The sequence below is a fragment of the Indicator indicator genome, chromosome 30 (genome assembly GCF_027791375.1).
Source record: "Indicator indicator isolate 239-I01 chromosome 30, UM_Iind_1.1, whole genome shotgun sequence".
Taxonomy (NCBI): Eukaryota; Metazoa; Chordata; class Aves; order Piciformes; family Indicatoridae; genus Indicator; species Indicator indicator.
In genome coordinates, this window is record NC_072039.1 from 6,709,896 (window position 1) to 6,729,109 (window position 19,214).

Here is a 19,214-nt window from a genome sequence, read left to right on the forward strand (position 1 = left end):
GGGTGAGATCACTTCCTTGGTCCTGCTGGCCACACTATTGCTGATATAAGCCAGGATGCTCTTGGCCTTCTTGGCCACCTGAGCACAGTGCTGGCCCATGTTCAGTTGGCTGTCAACCAGTACCTCCAGATCCCTCTCTGCCAACCAACTTTCAAGCCACTCTTCCGCAAGGCTGTAGCGCTGTATGGGGCTGTTGTGACCAAAGGGAGGACAACGATGAGCTCAGGTGCAGTGGGATTTCCACACCTTGTAGCCATGTGGTCCTTAAAATGGACTAACTTCACCCCTGAGGTGTCCTGAGAGATGCAAGCAGGCAGGGCTTGGTGTTCTTCCTCTGCTCCATGCCAGCTTATCTTTGATAAATCATAGAATGGCCTGGGTGGGAAGGGACCTTTAAATGTCATCTTGTCCAACTCCTCTCCAGTGAGCAGGGACACCTTTGACTAGATCAGGTTGCTCAGAACCCTGTCCAACCTGACCTGCAATGTTTCTGGGAATCCCTGAGGCATCTACCAGCTCTCTGGGCAACCTGTGCCAGTGTCTCACAGCACTAATACTGAGAGTTCTTGCTAGGGCTTAGTACCTGCCAAAGCAGCCAGACCTGTATCACAAGCATCTCCTCACTGACCAGAGCTGCAGAGGAACAAAGTGGATATAATTTCAGGATTAAACCACTTTCTGGCAACTTCTTTCCCAGCTCCACAGCCTGGCACAAGCACACATGCCTGGAGATCACCCAGGCACAACTTCTAGGGGCCTGTGATGAAAACCTGGAATAAGCAGTGGCAGAAAGCTGATATAGATGGCTGCAGGCATCCGAACCTTCATCCAGCTTGCAAATGGAGTAGGGCACTCTCTGTATCACACAGGTGAGTCCTGTTGGGTGCTCCAGGGCAGTGAGCAGCCAGCCAAGGGAAGAAGAACATGCACAAGTAGATGGTTTGCTACACCAGTTGGTGCACACCTCACTTGGGGACCATTTCTTTAGCTTTCACCCAGATTTGTTATACTCTGTAGCTCCCTTCCCTCCCAGCACCCCTTCTCCTCCTACCATGACTCATTGCAACCACATCAGCCTGTTCCAAGCTGCCTGTCAAGGTGCTGAAGAGAGAAGTCCTTTTAAAAGTACTGTCTGCAGACCTTTTAAAGCAATAATGAGCACATGTGTGTCCTGGGAAATGAAGAATTAGGCAAGACACAAGAGGAAAAGATAACAGAGATATGCCAGCTTCCTGGGATCACCCCTCTGTGCAGGGCTATGCTGTGCAAAAGGGACTTTCCATGGTTTTGCCCAGGATCATTTGATCATTTGCCATCTGTTCACTGACTGCAGGCAGACTTCAGTCCTCTGGGACAACTCATGTCTGAGGGAAGCAGAGAAATACATCAGTGAGGCTTTTAGGGACATCATAGTTCCCTCATCCTTGGTCTTGTGCTTCAGAGGAGGGAAATATCATGGGTGAAATGCACCCAGACTGGGGAAGGAGGTGCTGGTTCCCATGGAGGAACATTCCCCAGTGAGGAGTGGACCAGAGCAGGTGTCCCCACACAGGAACAGGCAGGCTGCAGCACTGTAACTGGCTGTTTGGACCTAAAATATGCAATAGAAGGCACAGCCATAGGGATGCAACAGTCTCAGAGTGAGGCAAGGGAGCTGTGGTTCTGAGTGCACCACAAGATGGATGTCTCAGAGGTGTCCCAAAACATGCAACTGCCACGTGGGAGGTTAGAGGTCAGAGTTCCCAGAGCAATTCTCCAAAATGATCCCAACACCATACATAGGCAGGGAGAAATAGCATCTGTCTGGGAGGAGAATGGTGCTGGGACAAAGAGGTTGGATTTGTTAATACCTGAGGAAACTGTGAGTTGTTGGGACCAGCACAGGAGTCTGCATTTGACCCAGACAGAGCTTGGGACACTGGAAGGTGCAGTCCCAACAGGGATGGATGGTGATGGGCTGGGCTGAAACCTGAAGGGTATTGCACAGATGCAGAGAAACACACAGCTCCCAGCTTAGTCCCTCAAGATGGAGACCCTTTGAAGTCCTAAAAAAAAAATGCAAATGTGAAGTCCTAAAAGAAATGAAAATTTAAAGTCCTAAAAAAAAAAAAAGCAAATATAAAGTCCTAAAAAAACAACCAACCAACCAACCCCCCCCCAGGATTGAAACTATTGCCATTGCTACCTTGAATAAGATAGAAGGGAAACATATTGTGGAAGTTTTATTATCAACCAAGCAGCAAAGCTGGTGGCCTGGATATGTCATGTTCAGGGAGACCAGAGAAGCTGTATGGGTAGGAAGAGTGGGCAGCATCCGCAGAGAGGTTGTTAAAAGGAGGTTGTTAAAAGGAGCAGTCAAAAGGCTAAAATGTAGGGAGGGCATTTATGGACACAGTGGTGAAGGTCTGGAATAAATATCGATCACAGGAAATTCCATCTCAACAGGGAGAAAAAAAAGTTTTATTGTGAGGGTGACAGAGCCCTGGTGCAGGCTGCCCAGAGAGGTTGTGGAGCCTCCTTCTCTGGAGATCTCCAAAACCTGCCTGGATGTATTCCTGTGTGATCTGGGTGGTCCTGCTTAGCAGGGGGGTTGGACTTGACTTCTGGAGGTTCCTTCCAACCCCTAACACTCTTCTATGATTCTCTATGATATAATCAACCTAACCACAGCCAGACACTGAGAAGGTCAGAAGAGGCATCAGGAATACTAAACAGAGGAGAGGAGACTTTTGGATGCCATTCAGAAGATGGAAATCACCTTCAAGAAATGGAGGAAATAGAAAGGGTTATGAATTTCAGCAAGCAACAAGGTTTGGTGATGGAGGAAATAGCTCAGAACAGGCACACCTGAGGGTGGCTGGAGAAAGCTGCAGGAGGATGTTAGGCTGCAGAGTGAGTGGGAACACAGAGCTGCTGCCTCTCTGCTGCCTTCCACCACAGCAGTGCTGCACAGCATCAGGTCCTGGAGGAGAGGCCATGAGCAGAAGGTCACTGTAATCACACAACTCCAAATCTATTTTAAGGCAAGAGAGATGGCCAACCCTGCCCCCCCCCCCCATTTCTAAATGCAAGCAGAAGTTCCCAAGTTTGACAGCTGAGAACATTTTATTGAAGTTATTATCTCCTACACTGAGCACAGAGCTCCTTCTGAGCTGGCAGCTGCCTCCTCTTGCCTGTCATGCACCTCATGACTCACTTGCAAAGGGGGCTTGAGCAGGAGGTGGTAGGAGGCAGGCAGAGAAATACCTCTTGAAAAGGCAGACACAGGGACCCAGCAAAGCCACAGTGTACCAAAATCCCCCCCACAAGCATAATGAGATCAGAAAAGATTTGTTTTCACTCATTTCTCTTTGCTAGCCTATGGTTCTCTGCTTCTGTGAAGGTGGCAGCTCTCATCTCACTGAGCCAAAGACTCTCCAGAGCTCAAGCTGTTGGAGGAGGTTTTAGCACATTAATACCACAGTGGCTGGAAGCTGAAATGGATGGCAGCTGCCACAGAGATGACCCAAGGGCTGGAGCATCTCTGCTATGAGGGCAGGCTGAGGGAGTTGGGCTTGATCAGCTTAGAGAAGAGAAGACTCTGGGGGCACCTTACAGCTGCCTTCCAACACCTGAAGGGATGCTACAGGAAGGCTGCAGAGGGACTTTTCATGAGGCTGTCTAGAGACAGGACAAGGAGGAATGGTTTGAAGCTGAGGGAGAGCTGGGTTAGACTGGATCTTAGGAAGTTCTTCAGTATGAGGGTGGTGAGACTCTGGAATAGGCTGCCCAGGGAGGTTGTGGATGCCTCCTCCCTGTGGGTGTTCAAGGCCAGGTTGGATGAAGCCTTGAGCAATCAAGTCTAGTTGAGAGGTGTCCCTGCCCATGGTGGGGAGGTTGGAGTAGATGATCTCTGAGGTCCCTTCCAACCTAAGCCATTCTATGATTCTGTGTGCTCCTTCCCTCAGAGAAGGGAACATATTGATCCTTTCAGGAAATGCTTCTTTGCTGTGGTGGGTCAATGGTCTAATGATGGATTCAAAGGCTTGGTCCTGGCAGAGACAATAGATCCTGCTTGAAGACCTCTGCATTTTCTGTGCAAAGGCAGAAATCTGCAGCAGTGTTTCAAGTTTTGTTTAGAGCAGAATCACAGCCTGGGTTGGGTTGGAAGGGACCTTTAAAGGTCATCTAATCCGACCCCCTGCAGTGAACAGGGACACCTGCAACTAGATCAGGTTCCTCAGAGACCTTCCAGCCTCACCTGGGATGTTTCCAGGGATGAGGCATCTACCACCTCATGTGGTGCTTTTGCCCTGCAATCCCAAATGCCTGTCCCATAGGAAAGTTGAGCTTCAGGGATGGAAACCTTGTAACACATTAACCACTTCAAAGATTTCAAATAGACTTTCACAGTTGAGGCAGTTTGATGTTATTTTGGTGTTGGTTTGGTGTTTTGTTTGGTTTTTTTAATACATATTTATTTGAATATTTATCAACTATTAAGCCAGAAATATAGAAAGTACAGAGTGGGGATTTCACTGTGCACATTAATACCTCAAGCAAGATCTTCAGCAAGTGGAAATCAGGTAGTTTGCCTGAAATTAAGGATGTAAATTAACTTACAGAGCCATACAGGTTCACTGGCTTGGGTGTTTCACATTTTGTATGAAGCACACCACAGTCCTGGAAACTCCAGGTTTTGCAAGAGACTGCTCTGGTTATTAACACAATTAAAATGATCTGACTCTGAGCAAAAGGATAAAGGCACAGTTGAGGAGTGGAGGGAATCTACAGGAGGGAGAAGAAGAGGAAACTGTCTTGTTTTCTTCAGGAGCTAGGATAGGACCAACCTCAACAAAGACTCCCTAGCCCACTAGGTTTGGCCATGCTGTGTTTTAGCTTTTCCCATCTCCTTGCAGAGCCAGAACTAGACTCAGGTTGGACAGAAAATGCCACTAGCAGTAGGGAGCTGGTTTGATGAGGATGGCAGAAGCTTTGCAGTTCCCATTGCAGAGGCTGCCCCATGCTATGGCCCCCTTGACATTCAGCCGTGCAGAGTAGCACCCTGAGTACCACCACCCACCCCCATAGCTGGAGGCACAGTTCCCGTTGTAAGTGTCCTGATCCCGATCTTTAGCAGAGAACTTCATGTTGTCATGCACTGAGGAAGTACTGTTAGAGCTCATGGCATCCCCTGCTGTCCCTGAGTAGACTCCCAGCCTCAGCCGGTAGCCCTGGGACTCCTCTTCCACATAGAAGAGGCTGTAGTCTGCAAACTTGGTGGTGTTTGTGGCATCCCAGATGACAAACCTGACCTGGTAGACCTTCTGCTTGGAGATCTGATGGATGTACTCAGTGCCCAGCCAGTACTCAGCGAGCACATTCCCAAAGCCATACTTGTAGGTGCTCCAGGACTCAGCCCAGGTGATCTCTGTGCTGTTGTTGTTCCTCTGGATGACTGTCCAGCCCCCACCTGCCATGCTCATGTCACAGTACACCACGATGGGCTGCAGTCCTGTGGGCTGGATCACGTAGACACCACTGGGGCTGGCCGACACGGATCTCACTGCAGTCCTTGGGCAAGTCTGAGGCAGGAGAGAACATGGAGGAGCAACAAGCAAAGCAGCCCCTGAGCCTGCTTGTCTGGCCCTGTGGGAGGGATTTTGCTGGGGGGCTACAACGTCTACTGCTGCACAACATCTAGGGCTGAACAACATCTAGAGATGTACAAAATATCTACTGCTGCACTACATCTGCTGCTGCACAACATCTAGGGCTGAACAACATCTACAATGGGCAAAACATCTACTGCTGCACAACATCTAGGGCTGCACAACATCTAGAGATGTACAAAATATCTACTGCTGCACTACATCTGCTGCACAACATCTAGGGCTGAACAACATCTGGAGACGTGCAAAACATCTACTGCTGCACAACATCTGGACATGTACAAAACATCTACTGCTGCACAACATCCACTGCTGCACTACATCTGGACATGTACAAAACATCTACTGCTGCACAACATCCACTGCTGCACAACATCTGGACATGTACAAAACATCTACTGCTGCACAACATCCACTGCTGCACTACATTTGGACATGTACAAAACATCTACTGCTGCCCAACATCCACTGCTGCACTACATCTGGACATGTACAAAACATCTACTGCTGCCCAACATCCACTGCTGCACTACATCTGGACATGTACAAAACATCTACTGCTGCACAACATCCACTGCTGCACTACATCTGGACATGTACAAAACATCTACTGCTGCACAACATCCACTGCTGCACAACATCTGGACATGTACAAAACATCTACTGCTGCCCAACATCCACTGCTGCACTACATCTGGACATGTACAAAACATCTACTGCTGCCCAACATCCACTGCTGCACTACATCTGGACATGTACAAAACATCTACTGCTGCACAACATCCACTGCTGCACAACATCTGGACATGTACAAAACATCTACTGCTGCCCAACATCCACTGCTGCACTACATCTGGACATGTACAAAACATCTACTGCTGCCCAACATCCACTGCTGCACTACATTTGGACATGTACAAAACATCTACTGCTGCCCAACATCCACTGCTGCACTACATCTGGACATGTACAAAACATCTACTGCTGCACAACATCCACTGCTGCACTACATTTGGACATGTACAAAACATCTACTGCTGCACAACATCCACTGCTGCACAACATCTGGACATGTACAAAACATCTACTGCTGCACAACATCCACTGCTGCACTACATTTGGACATGTACAAAACATCTACTGCTGCACAACATCTACTGCTGCCCAACATCTATTGCTGCACTACATTTGGACATGTACAAAACATCTACTGCTGCACAACATCTACTGCTGCCCAACATCCACTGCTGCACTACATCTGGACATGTACAAAACATCTACTGCTGCCCAACATCCACTGCTGCACTACATCTGGACATGTACAAAACATCTACTGCTGCCCAACATCCACTGCTGCACTACATCTGGACATGTACAAAACATCTACTGCTGCACAACATCCACTGCTGCACTACACCTAGGGCTATTTCTTACTGTAAGTGTAGGCAATGCAGTGATGGAGGGAATATGCAGATATGCTCTGGCAGGGGGGTTGGACTGGATAATCTCGAGAGGTCCCATCCAACCCCTAACCTTCAGTGACTCTGTGATGTGTTATGGAGGAGCACATCAAGTCCTGCCCCCAGGAGCTTAGCCAGGTTATTCCCAGGTTTGTTGGCTCTCCCTATTCCCTGTGGGGGGTGTGGGGGGGCACTTACTGCGCTGCTGAGGTTCATCAACTCTGCTCTTCGTGTTCTCTCCAGGTTTATCTGCATTGGGAAAAAAGAGAAAGAGTGAGGTGAGCAGCTCTGTGCCCAGCACTGAGGTCACTTCAGCCTCTACAGGCACTGAGGTTTTTGTAGGGCACTTCAGCAATGCCACTGGACTCATTTTGCTTCCTATGTGGTAGCTTTGGGCTGTAAACTCTTTAAAGGGATGAGGGAGGTCATTGGGTGGCTGCCTGCCCTTTGGTCCACTCAGCACTATGGCTTTATGTGGTGGCATGGAGTGGACTGCATATCCAAATGGTGATGGGTACAGGGATGCTTGTAGAGAGGAGGATGGAGAAGGAAATGGAGTGTGTGTGGTTTCAGACCAAGATTGAATGTTGATGTTGCTGCAAACCTGCATTGCCTTTCAGAGGTGGCTGGAGGGATTCATGTGCTCACTCAGCTCATAAAGAGCTTCAGAAACACTCAGGGAGAAAAGGAGCTCACAGTATGTAAGGCAGCAGTGCTCTCCTTAAAGAGCAGTCCCAGCATCCATCTTCATGAGATGTGTTCTCCAAGAGCCTCCAGTGTGTGAACTCTGTCAGTGGTGTGACCTCTGAGTTCCCTCTGCCCTGTAGCCATGTGCAAGCTTCAGAAAGCCCCTTGGCTGGTCACTTGTACACAATTTCTCTGAAGTTTCAGGGCTACAGACAAACTATGGACAGCAGGAGGAGAGGTCCTCCACCTCCACCTTCGAGTGTCTCCAGCTCCCTAGAAGAAGCTACCACATACAGTCTAACAACAGAGGAGGTTGAACTACCAAATCTTGTGGTGTCTGCTTAAGATCTGAAATTGCAGGAAGATTTGACCAGGTTCCTTTTATTTCTGAGTGTGCCTGCCCTTCCCCAAGACAGTTTTCCTCATCTCCATCTCTGTGCAGAGAAGAGAGAGCTCCCAGTGCTTGGATGAAGAGAGTTTAGGGATGTAAGAAAGAAAACACAGAGCAGGCTGGGGCTCACCTGAATACAGGTTAATGATATCTTCTGGCTTTGCCTTCAATGTTTCCAGGTTCTCAATGTTCAGAGCAAGAAGAGGGGCCAGCAGGGCCAGCATGGAGGCAAAGAGCAGAAGATTGGAGTGACAAGCAGCTGGAAAAAGAAGACACATGGTGAGTCTGGAAATGCAAACCCCCTGAGAGAAAACTGGCTGACTAAATTCAGCAGGAGTTAAAACCACCTTACAGAGTAGAGAAATCCACAACACTGATTATTTTTGCTTTGCTGAACAGCAGAACAAGAAGCATTCTGCAAAGGTATGCAGAGAAACAGGGGCTTTGACCACAACCTGCAGGTCTAAATTGGCAGCTTCCAAGAGTGGTGTCATCCTCTCTTTGGCTGTGGTCTGGGCTAAAGCAACAGGCTGGGGACCCCATAACTGGGATGTTAAGGGTGTCAGGAATGGAGAGAGAGTGAGGAGCAGGAGAGTCAGAGACATCTGCTGAGGTACAGCTGGAATAGGGTTGTCCCACCCTCCTGAGGCCAGAAACAATGGGGAAAGCAGAGCTGCAGTGTGGGGAGAGAAGCGCAGAGGCAGGCAGAGGAGGCAGGGATGCACAGGGACATCTCATCCCTTTCCATCCCATCCCATCCCATCCCATCCCATCCCATCCCATCCCATCCCATCCCATCCCATCCCATCCCATCCCATCCCATCCCATCCCACAGAATCAGAGAATTAACCAGGCTGGAAAAGACCTTCAAGTTCAACCATCCCACCACCCATCCCATCCCATCCCATCCCACACTCACCCATGTTGTCTCTGTGAGCACCCCGCAGAGTGGCAGGTCTGGCCTGGTGACAGGGTGTCCAACCCTGCTGTTATATAGGGCTCAGCAGGGGAGGTGGGGCCAGGTGACCCAAACTACCACACTCATCTTCCAGTTGTCATCAGGGCTGGAAGCTGATGGTTTGTTTGCCCTCATCCCTAAGGGCTCACACGCCAGCTGCTGTGCTCCCGTGATAAGAGGGCTCAAACAAACCTCAGCAAACAGCACTGATGTGCACTCAGAATTCCATCAAACTGACAAGTGCTCAGTGGTTATTACTTACAGGATTTGATGCCAAATCCTGTGGGGACATCCTGTGCCCTGGCCCATGCTGGAGATCTCTGTTAGACATCCTTCAGGGTCTGCCTACCCTGGCGTGGTGCCTCACCCAAGAGGGAGCTGTGGCAGGGTACTGCAGGAAGTGGTTGTCTCCCTTTACTTGGCACTAGTGAGGCTGCAGCTCAAATACTGGGTTCAGCTTTGGGCTCCTCTCTCCCAGAAGGATGTTGAGGTGCTGGAGTAGGTCCAAAGAGGGTCAACAAAGCTGATGAAGGATCAGAGAGAGAGAGAGCAGAACCTTCTGAGGAGTGGCTGAGGGAACTGAGGTCCGTCATCTTGGAGGAAAGGAGGCTGAGGGGAGATCTTCTGAAGGGAGGTTGAAGTGAGGTGGGAGTTGGTTTCTTCTTCCAAATAACAAGTGATGGGATAGGAAGAAATAGCCTCAAGTTGTGCCAGAGGAGGTTTAAGTTGGACACTAGGGAAAATTTATTCTCTGAAAGCCTGGAACAGGCTGCCCAAGGAAGTGGTGGAGTGCCCATCCCTGGAGGGACAGAAAAGCCATGTGGATGTGGTGCTGAGGGACAGGGTTTAGTGGTGACCTGGTGCCCATCCCTGGAGGGACTGAAAAGCCATGTGGATGTGGTGCTGAGGGACAGGGTTTAGTGGTGACCTGGCAGTGCCAGGTTAACAGTTGGACTGGATCTTAAAGGTCTCTTCCAACCAAAACGATTCTTCAATTCTATGGTTCTCTTTTTTGCCTTAGGAGTTGACTTCCCAACTTCAGTGACACTCTGACACTGCACCTTGGACACTGAGCAGCCCAGTCTGAAACCAGCTTGCCAAGGGCACAGGTTTGGGAGGGGATGCTAAGGAGGGCAGTGGCATAGCCTGGTGATGCTGCCTTGTAACTCAGTGACACGAGTCTAGGACCAGGGTGAGGTATCCATTGGTGGTTTGATGCCAGCAGTTGCTGAGCTGCTGGAGCATATCCCTGCAACAGCCCAGGGATGCTCCACACACTGCTGGGAACCCACACGGGCTCTGCTGCCACAAGGCTGGTGCTGACAAGGCTTGGTCCCGTGCTGCCTTCATCCCCAGGCGGCATTTCCACCTCTGCTGTCCTGCAGGAGACCAGCAGGTGGTGGTGAAGGTCCCAGAACAAGCCCAGCCTGCCACTGTGCCAGCACCTCGCTGTGCCTTGCCTGGCTCCTGCTCTGAGCTACTTCAACGACTCTGCTTTCAGCAGAGCAAGGAGGATGTTTTACACCAAGGGACTTATCTTCCCCTGCTCCACACTGGCCCCTTGTGAAACCACTGGCTCCAAAATCACACAGAAAAAGGGATTCTTGCCAGCTCCAGGCTGCAGTTCTCTCTGCCATGCTGTTGGATAGCAGTGGATATCTTAGACCTGATCCAAGAGGGCTCCTCAGCAGTTTCCTTTCAGTGAAGCACCTTTCTTTTCACAAGAGCTTCCCAAAGTCCCTCGATAGATAACCTGTGGCTGTAGCATTTTAATTTGATAGCTTTTTGGCAGCCAAATTTCCACAAGGTGACCAGGCTCTTCCTAACCCTTTGCCCCAGTGCCCCCGAGGTGCACAGGAGCAGGACTGGCTCCCCACACCCAAGCTGAGGTGCCAAGCTGTGGTGGACACTCCAGCCTGTCACTGCATGTGAGCACTGGGGTCTCCCTGCCTGCTGTCACCCTTCAGTGCCTCCTGCTACCCTCAATTGATAGCCATAACAGAAGTCCTTGCAGCAAGGACCCCATGGTGAGCCCTCCAAGGTGGTCTTTGGAGGATTGGTGAGGGGGCATGGGCAGCCTCAGGGCAGCAAGCCCAGCTGAGGCAGGCAGAAGTGGCACATGGAGCTGAATCATGGAGTGAGGGAGAAGAGGCAGAGGACTGAGCCTCCTGTGCAGATGGGGACAGACAACTGCCCCCTTGCTCCTCCCCTGCTCTCACTGCCCCACTGGGATCTGCAGCTGATGGAAGCATCACCTTCTAGAAGACAGAGTGTACTGCAGCCAGACGAAGACCCACTGCTAGTGGCACACAGGAGTACAAACTGCCCCAACAGGACACTCTCAATGTAGGTCCAGCCAGCAGGTGATGGGTGAGGACCTGCTGATGCTTCCCAAAGCACTGCCTGAAAAAAGGATTGAAACAAGAGGGGGACAAGATGGAGGCCCCAGCCTGGTCCTGAAGGTTTGCTGAAATACCCTGCAGGAATGTGTGAAGTGAGTTAAACCTTCCCTGTCAGATGTGGTCCCAAATGCTACAGCTGCTGCTTGACAAGCTGGCCACAAGTGTATTTAAGATGCCCTCCCAGAGAGCACCTAGCCTGGACCAGGCTGTCATGGCCATGCCTACCCCACATGCAGTGAGGAAGAACAGGAGGTCAGCAGAGCCTTCCCAAGCCTGTTTCTTCTCACCATACACAGGCCAAGGAAGGGAAGTGTAGGGGAAGGGGTAGGCATCCCCCCCCAGCCTGTTTTCACTCAGAGCTGTCACAAGCATCTAGGGGTCAGGGATGGCCCCTAGGAAAGGGACTGCCTTCATCCTGGAGCCTCTACTGATTACACAATCACAGAACCCCAGATTGTGAGGGGGTTGGAAGGGACCTCTGGAGATCATCTGGTCCAACCTCCCTGCTGAAGCAGGGCTTCCTAGAGCAGGTTGCACAGGAACACATTTGGGCAGGTTTTGAAAGTCTCCAGAGAAAGAGACTCCATGACCTCCCTGGACAGCAAAGAAGGTTTTCCTAAAGTTCAAGTGATCAAGGTCAAAAAAGTGCATCAGTGTTTGCAGCCCAGCTATGGGGCTGATTTCTTGGCAGCTCTCTGCAGGGAAGGAGGCCAGGACAGACCTTTGGCCATCACAGGTGACATGCTGGGTGCTGGTAACTGTTGACAAACCATTGCCCGAAAGTCCTGCCCTCTTTGATCTCCAAATTGTCCCAATCTCCCCTGTGCCCTTGGTGCTCACACTGCTTCCCTTCTGCCTGCCTTTCCCCTTTCCTTAACTCCTTTATTGCTCTGCAGCAGTTGGTAGATCTCCAGAAAGGCCAAACTGCTGGGCAGGTTCCCTGTACTGCAGGTGACAACCACACCACATCTGGAGCTTTGGACTATTTTTCCTTTCCTTGGGAAAACAACTCAGGACACTTGTGTGTACCCTTGAGCAAAGAGAGACGCCACCAGATGTGCAGACAATGATTAACTTGGGTCTGTGCAAACAGGGCAGCTGAGATCCTCACACAGAGGAGGTGTGGGTAGGGTAGGAAACCCAGCTGCAAAGGGGCAGAGGCCAGCATGGAGTTAAGGGCAGTGGGACTGACTGCTCAGGCTCCAGACATTTCCCCATCAGCATGACAGTGATGGGTGACCTCTCCTCTTCCTTTTCCACGGCACTTGGAGTTCTGGGGAATGCAAGTAGAAAAGCAAGGCTGCCCAGGGACCTCTGGAGGTATTTAAACACAGTGTAGATGTGGTGTTGAGGGACATGGTTTAGTGGTGACCTGGCAGTGCTGGGTTAAAGGTTGGACTTGATGATCTTAGAGCTCTCCTCCAACCCAAGCTTGATTCTCCAAGCTAAATGACAGCAGTGGGGGACCAGGAGCTGAGGACAATATCCAGCATCTGTCCCACCAAAGCTGCAGCTCCTACCATCCCAGCAGACCCCAGGGTTCTGCCTTCCTTGGTCTGAGCTCCTCAGGAGCCAGGGAGCTGTCCAGGGCTCCTGGCAGTGATGAGGACTTTCCTTCTCAGGGCTCCAGGCTGGGACAGCTTTGCTCCCTGGGAACACGGTGCTGCTGCTCATCATGGTGGGGACACTTCTGCTCTGCATGAGCCCAGTGTGTGCAGCCAGCTTCCAGACTGGTGAGTACAGGAGCTGGGGGGACAGCTGGCAAGCTGCCAGCTTTGGGTGCAGTCATACTGCCCATCACTGAGTGCAGCCAGGTAACAGGGTGCTGGGTGCAGGTCTCCCCATGCCTGCAGCCACAGAGGGACAGCAGGTCACTGCACTCAGACCTGAGCTGCAAAGCAGAGCGATCCTTGCCTCTCATCACCAGCACATAAGAGACCTTCCCAACACTGTTGGGTTCCACTGGCTGTGGAACACCCAGTGAGAGCCAGCATGAGCAGCACCAGCACAGCTGCCTTGCAATGCCCTGCCAGCACATCCTCCAGTACAGGGCCCTCAGGTCTTGTTTGATCTGCTGCAGGGTTGGTTCCCTGCAGACTGCAGTCACCTCCACATGAACAGCCCCAGCGGGGTCTACGTCATCCAGCCAGCAGGATCCCCTCCCCGCGTGGTGTGGTGCGACATGGACACCGAAGGCAAGGGCTGGACTGTGGTCCAGAGAAACTCTTATGACACTGAGCTGACCTGGAAGCAATCCTGGACCACCTACAAGTACGGCTTTGGGAACGTGCAGGGCGATCACTGGCTGGGCACCGAGTACCTGCACCTGCTGACCCAGCAGGGCACCTACAAGGTTCGCTTCGTGGTGAGGAACAAAGCCAACGTCACTCACTACGCCGAGTATGACATCTTCAGGGTGGAGAGCGAGGCCACTGGGTACCCGCTGAGGCTGGGCCGCTTTTCCGGGGATGGGGATGACTACCTGACCGGCTACCACCCCAAGAAGGGAGGCATACACGACAACATGAAGTTCAGCACCACCGACAAGGACCAGGACCAGTACAGTGGCAACTGCGCCAACTACTACGGGGGGTGGTGGTACGACAGGTGCCAGAACGTCCTGCTCAATGCCAAGAACCACATCCTGTGGCCAGGCTTCTGTGACAACGGCGACTGCTCCTCCTCCCTCATCCTGGTCAAACCCACAGACGTGTGCTGACCCTGCCGCAGCGCCCAGCCCCCCGGCAGCCTGTGGGAGTGCCACCGCCCCCAGCTCAGTGCCCTGCTCCCGTGCCTGCCAACAGCCCTGTGCCAGTCCCACTGCACGTCCTGTGCTGCCCTCAGCTCCTGCACTGTCACCGGTTCTGGGGCTCAGGAGCGCTCGCTCAGAGCCCTGGGCACGTGGAGCAGCTTTGCCCAGTGCTGCAGTGCTGGCTGGCATGGGACACAGGCACTGATTTGGGGTGGGTGCACCTACTCCCGTGCTGGGGAGGGGGAGGCAGTGCAAGCTCCCCTCCCTGTGCAATCCGTGTGTCCCTGCTTTGCCCAGGCCCTGCTCCCTCCCCAGCCCTGCACACCCCACAGCTCTGCTACCCACAGTAGGAGAAATCAGCTGCAATAAACCCTGGAGCCAAACTTTGCTGCCTTGTGTCTGCCTGCCACAGCCACACTGCACACACACATGGGAGCAGCAAAGGTCCTCAGGTGGTGAAGGATGTTGGGGGGCACTGTGTTCATGGTAGGGGTTCCATTTGCTGCACTTGGTGGCTGAGACTCATCCCCCTCTTGCTCCTCTCCATCTCCTTAGTAACAAGTGATGGGACAAGTGGAAATGGCCTCAGGTTGCACTGGGGGAGGATTGGGTTGGACATTAGAAGAAACTTCTTCACTGAAAGGGTTCTCAAAGACTGGAGGTGGCTAAAAGACACAGAGATGTGATACTGAGAGTCATGGTTTAGCACCAGCCTTGGTAGGTTTAGAGAATGGTTGGGCTCAATCTTTTCCAGCCAAAATGATTCTATGACTCTATGCCACGGCTGGGGGAGCTGCAGTGCCAGCACCATCCTTCAGCAAGGGCTGGGTAGGGTCAGGGTGCCCTTGAGGGACATCAAGTCCCCTGGAGGGGGGTTCATGATATGGGGGATCCACCCCTGAGGTGGTCCTGGAGGTCCCCCCAGCAGTCCAGGGCTGAGTGCTGGGGTGAGGGGTGATGTTTTGAGGTCCCAAGGGAGTGGGGGGTCCTGGGGTGAGCAGGCTCATGGGGCAGCCCTGTGGTGTTCTGCCTGGGCTCCCTGCAGCAAGAGGCCAGGTGCTGTGGGACTCCTGGGGTCAGCAGAGCATTGCATCATGGCCTGAGTGGGTGATGTTGGTTGGCTGGGACTTGCCAGGACCTGTCTGGCCACAGATGCCCCATGTCTGCATTTTGGACAGAGGCCAGAGAGTACATGGGGCTTAGGGAGCTGGACCTCTCTTCACACAACCCACCCTTTGGCCAGGGTGCAAGTGTGCTGTGCTGGGGCTGTGCTGAGATAGGCACACAGGGATGGGCACTAGTGGGAGCACAGTGTCATGCCCTGAGCAGGCACCCAGTCTGCCTAGCCTGTGGCCATGGCGGTGCCAGCGCACTCCTCTTGAGACTGGCAGAGCCATGCAAGGCACCTGGAGCTCCATGTCCTTCCCTGAAGCTTCTCCAGCATCCAAACCTTGCAGTTTCTTTAAGCAGGGCTGTGTTTTATTAAAATTAATTCCCCATTGGCTATTTTCCCTGCAATCCCACAGATTCTTTTGATAAGAAACCTGGCACTGCCATTGCCTGGCTGCTGTCTCCAACCTGAGCAGAACAAACATGCTAGAGGTAGTGGGTAGGTGTTTGCAGGCTGTAGATGCTGTTTCAGACCTAAGATTTTACATGAGGTTTTAGGGTTAGGGTGAACTGAGAGCCAGTGAGGGTTAGAACATTCTTCCAGGTGCAGGCACCAAGGCCACATCGTCAGCAGGTGGAGTTATTTCAGATTTAGTAGGGAATAAGGAATCTTCATCCTTCCTGGAGGATATCTGGGGGGGGTCACCATCCCTGGTGGTGTTCAAGAAACATGTAGACATGGCACTTTGGGACATGGTTTCATGGCCATGGTGGTGCTAGGCTGATGGTTGGGCTTAATGATCTTAAAGGTCTTTTCCAGCCAAAACAATTCTATGGTTCTATGATTCCTCCACTCCAGCTAATGAGAGGGTGACAGAACCCCTGAAGAGCAGAGAACTGATTCTTTACAGAGCTAAGGACATTTTTCTGTAATGCTCACCCAGGCATTATATTTTCAAAGCACATTTTATTCTCCATGGCAGGCATGTTTGAGAATTAGAGGGCTTGCAACACAGTGGTCTGATTCTAGAGCAATTCATACAAAAACAGATCAAAGGGGAAGAACCCAGTAAGGGAAGCAGAGGAGCTCTGCAAAAGAGGTGAAAGAAAAATCTCCTGGAAGCTCAGGATGTGCCCTGCCACCACCCAGTCTGCTTCCCCCCAGTAAAGAGAGGCCTGACAGGGCACTGGACTGGCATCATGCACGGAGCAGACAGGCAGTGACAAAGCTCTAGCAGTAGGTAATGGGTTTGATGAGGATGGCAGAAGCTTTGCAGTTCCCATTGCAGAGGCTGCCCCATGCTATGGTCCCCTTGACGTTCAGCCGTGCAGAGTAGCACCCTGAGTACCACCACCCACCCCCGTGGTTGGAGGCACAGTTCCCACTGTAAGTGTCCTGATCCCGATCTTTAGCAGAGAACTTCATGTTGTCATGTGTGGTGCTGGGAGGGCTTGAGGCCATGGCATCCCCTGCTGTCCCTGAGTAGACTCCCAGCCTCAGCCGGTAGCCCTGGGACTCCTCTTCCACACAGAAGAGGCTGTAGTCTGCAAACTTGGTGGTGTTTGTGGCATCCCAGATGACAAACCTGACCTGGTAGACCTTCTGCTTGGAGATCTGATGGATGTACTCAGTGCCCAGCCAGTACTCAGCGAGCACATTCCCAAAGCCATACTTGTAGGTGCTCCAGGACTCAGCCCAGGTGATCTCTGTGCTGTTGTTGTTCCTCTGGATGACTGTCCAGCCCCCACCTGCCATGCTCATGTCACAGTACACCACGATGGGCTGCAGTCCTGTGGGCTGGATCACGTAGACACCACTGGGGCTGGCAGCAGGGAGCTCACTGCAGTCCTTGGGCCAACCTGGGGCAGGAGAGAAGGTGATTTAACAGCACCCTACGCAACGAGACCGAGGCACAACCCAAAGTCCTCCTGTAGCCGGTTCTGCAAGACCAAGAAGCTACAGATCCTTGGATTGCCTGAGGAGCCCAGAGCCTGCAAAGCCCATCCTCACCGGAGCACACGACGCCTGCGTCCTCGCTGTGCCCACACTTGTGCACTCCCACAGCCTGCGCTGAGCACTGGGAGAGGAGCTTCTCCTCCCCGCTGCAGTTAACATCATCCAGCCAGATGGCCCCAGACCCAGGGCTGAAGTAAGCATTGCCATGGGCTGACACTGCCTCTCCACAGCCCAGCTGCCTGCACACCACCACAGCCTCTCGTATGTCCCAGCCGCTGTCACACACTGTCCCCCACTGCCCGCCCTACCAAACCTCCACCCCCCTGGAGCACTGCTGGGAGCCATTCACCAGCCGGAGCTGAAGCATGGGGAATAGCAGTGGGGAGGAGATTTGGGAGTGGAAGTGCTGACACCAAAGAAATCTGCAGCCCAGCTCAAGAAGCCCCCATGACAAGAAGGATCTGGAGGTGCTGGAACATGTCCAGAGAAGGGCCACGAGGATGAGCAGAGGGCTGGAGCTGCTCTGCTGTGAGGACAGACTGAGAGAGTTGGGGTTGTGCAGTCTGGAGAAGAGAAGGCTCCCAGGAGACCTTCTTGTGGCCTTCCAGTATCTGAAGGGAGCCTACAAGAAGGCTGGGGAGGGACTTTCTAGGGTGTCAGGTAACACTGGAACAGGTTGCCCAGGGAGGTGGTGGAAGCCTCATCCCTGGAGGGTTTTTAAGGCCAGGCTGGATGAGGCTCTGGCCAGCCTGATCTAGTGTGAGGTGTCCCTGCCCATGGCAGGGGGGTTGGAACTGGATGATCCTTGAGGTCCCTTCCAATCCTAACAATTCTATGATTCTATGAAGTGGAGTCCAGGCAGTAAGATATAAAGGCTTTTACAGCTCTTGTTTATTTTTCTGCCTGGGGAAGGAGCCTTTGTCTTTTAAGTCTCACATTCCAATATTTTTGGTGTATTGTGCCCCCAGAGACTGGGCATGGTTTTGCCATGTGTTCCCTCAGCCAACTAGACAGCAGCCATCCTCACCCACCACTGCAGGAGGTGTTTCATCCTCCTTGGACCAGGAGTACCCTGGTGAGGCAGGGAATGGTGCAGTCTGGTGAAGTACCCTTGGACAAGGGTACTTGTCTGGGTGAAATAACACAGAAGGAACATTCCACAGGACTGAAACCCCACAGAAGAAAATCTCTTTCCTTGTTCTTAGCCATGGGACAAGGGAAATAGCTGGGGATACTTGCAGCAGGAGAACCCTTCCTTCCGCCTATATCCTTCCCTCTGATTGTCCCTGCCATTCTCCTGCAGGGCAGGGGATGTGTGGGGAGGGAGAGCCTTGGCTTCAGGAGGGGATCAGAGCAAACCCTCTGGGCTTCTCCAGACCCACACATGAGCAGAAGGGCCAATGACTGCGAGGTGTGGTGTCTGCATCCACCAGACAGCTGAGGAAGGGCAGGTAACTCATGCTGGGGCATGCATCTCTTGAGGGGTGCTGGGGCTCTGCTGACAAGAGCAGGGGGAGCACTGGGCTGGAAGATGCCCTCCTCAGCAGCTTGCTCTGGAGGCTTCCTAACTGTGTCCTGCTGGCACAGATGGAGACCTCCCATGTACCTACCGACCACAGACGTGTTTGGAGCAAACTGGTTTGAAGATTGATTGAAGAGAGACAGACTTGGGATGCTCATGGTGAGATGTGGCAGGGCCAACACACAGGCAAGGAACAGGAGGGGAGCACACTGGGCAGCTGGGGGAGGAAGAGACAAGATGAGAGTCAATCAGAGTAAAATATGCAATAGGGAACCAACTGCAGCGAGGTGAAACAGCTGCAAGTCACCCCAAACCTGCAAGGAT

The 19,214-nt window shown here is 52.3% G+C and overlaps 2 protein-coding genes across 2 annotated transcripts; one reads left to right on the top strand and one right to left on the bottom strand.

Moving 5' to 3' along the window:
- Positions 1 to 4,934: 4,934 nt before the first annotated feature.
- LOC128977097 (fibrinogen-like protein 1-like protein) lies at positions 4,935 to 9,112 on the bottom strand. Its single transcript, XM_054394566.1, is given in 5 exon segments — positions 4,935 to 5,534; positions 5,536 to 5,564; positions 7,310 to 7,360; positions 8,320 to 8,448; positions 9,109 to 9,112. Coding segments are annotated over 5 exon segments (813 nt in total).
- A 2,154-nt stretch (positions 9,113 to 11,266) lies between these two features.
- LOC128977098 (fibrinogen-like protein 1-like protein) lies at positions 11,267 to 14,268 on the top strand. The gene is made up of 2 exons (XM_054394567.1): positions 11,267 to 11,419; positions 13,630 to 14,268. Exons 1-2 carry the CDS (start codon positions 11,267 to 11,269, stop codon positions 14,266 to 14,268), a joined length of 792 nt encoding a protein of 263 aa, XP_054250542.1.
- The last annotated feature ends 4,946 nt before the right edge of the window (positions 14,269 to 19,214 follow it).

What these genes read in the sequence shown, in the direction of transcription:
- LOC128977098 (XM_054394567.1), top strand. Translation starts at nt 11,267, where the DNA reads ATGGAGCTGAATCATGGAGTGAGGGAGAAGAGGCAGAGGACTGAGCCT. An exon ending in CACCTTCTAGAAGACAGAGT is followed by an intron (nt 11,420 to 13,629) that starts GTACTGCAGCCA and finishes GATCTGCTGCAG; the next exon opens with GGTTGGTTCCCTGCAGACTG.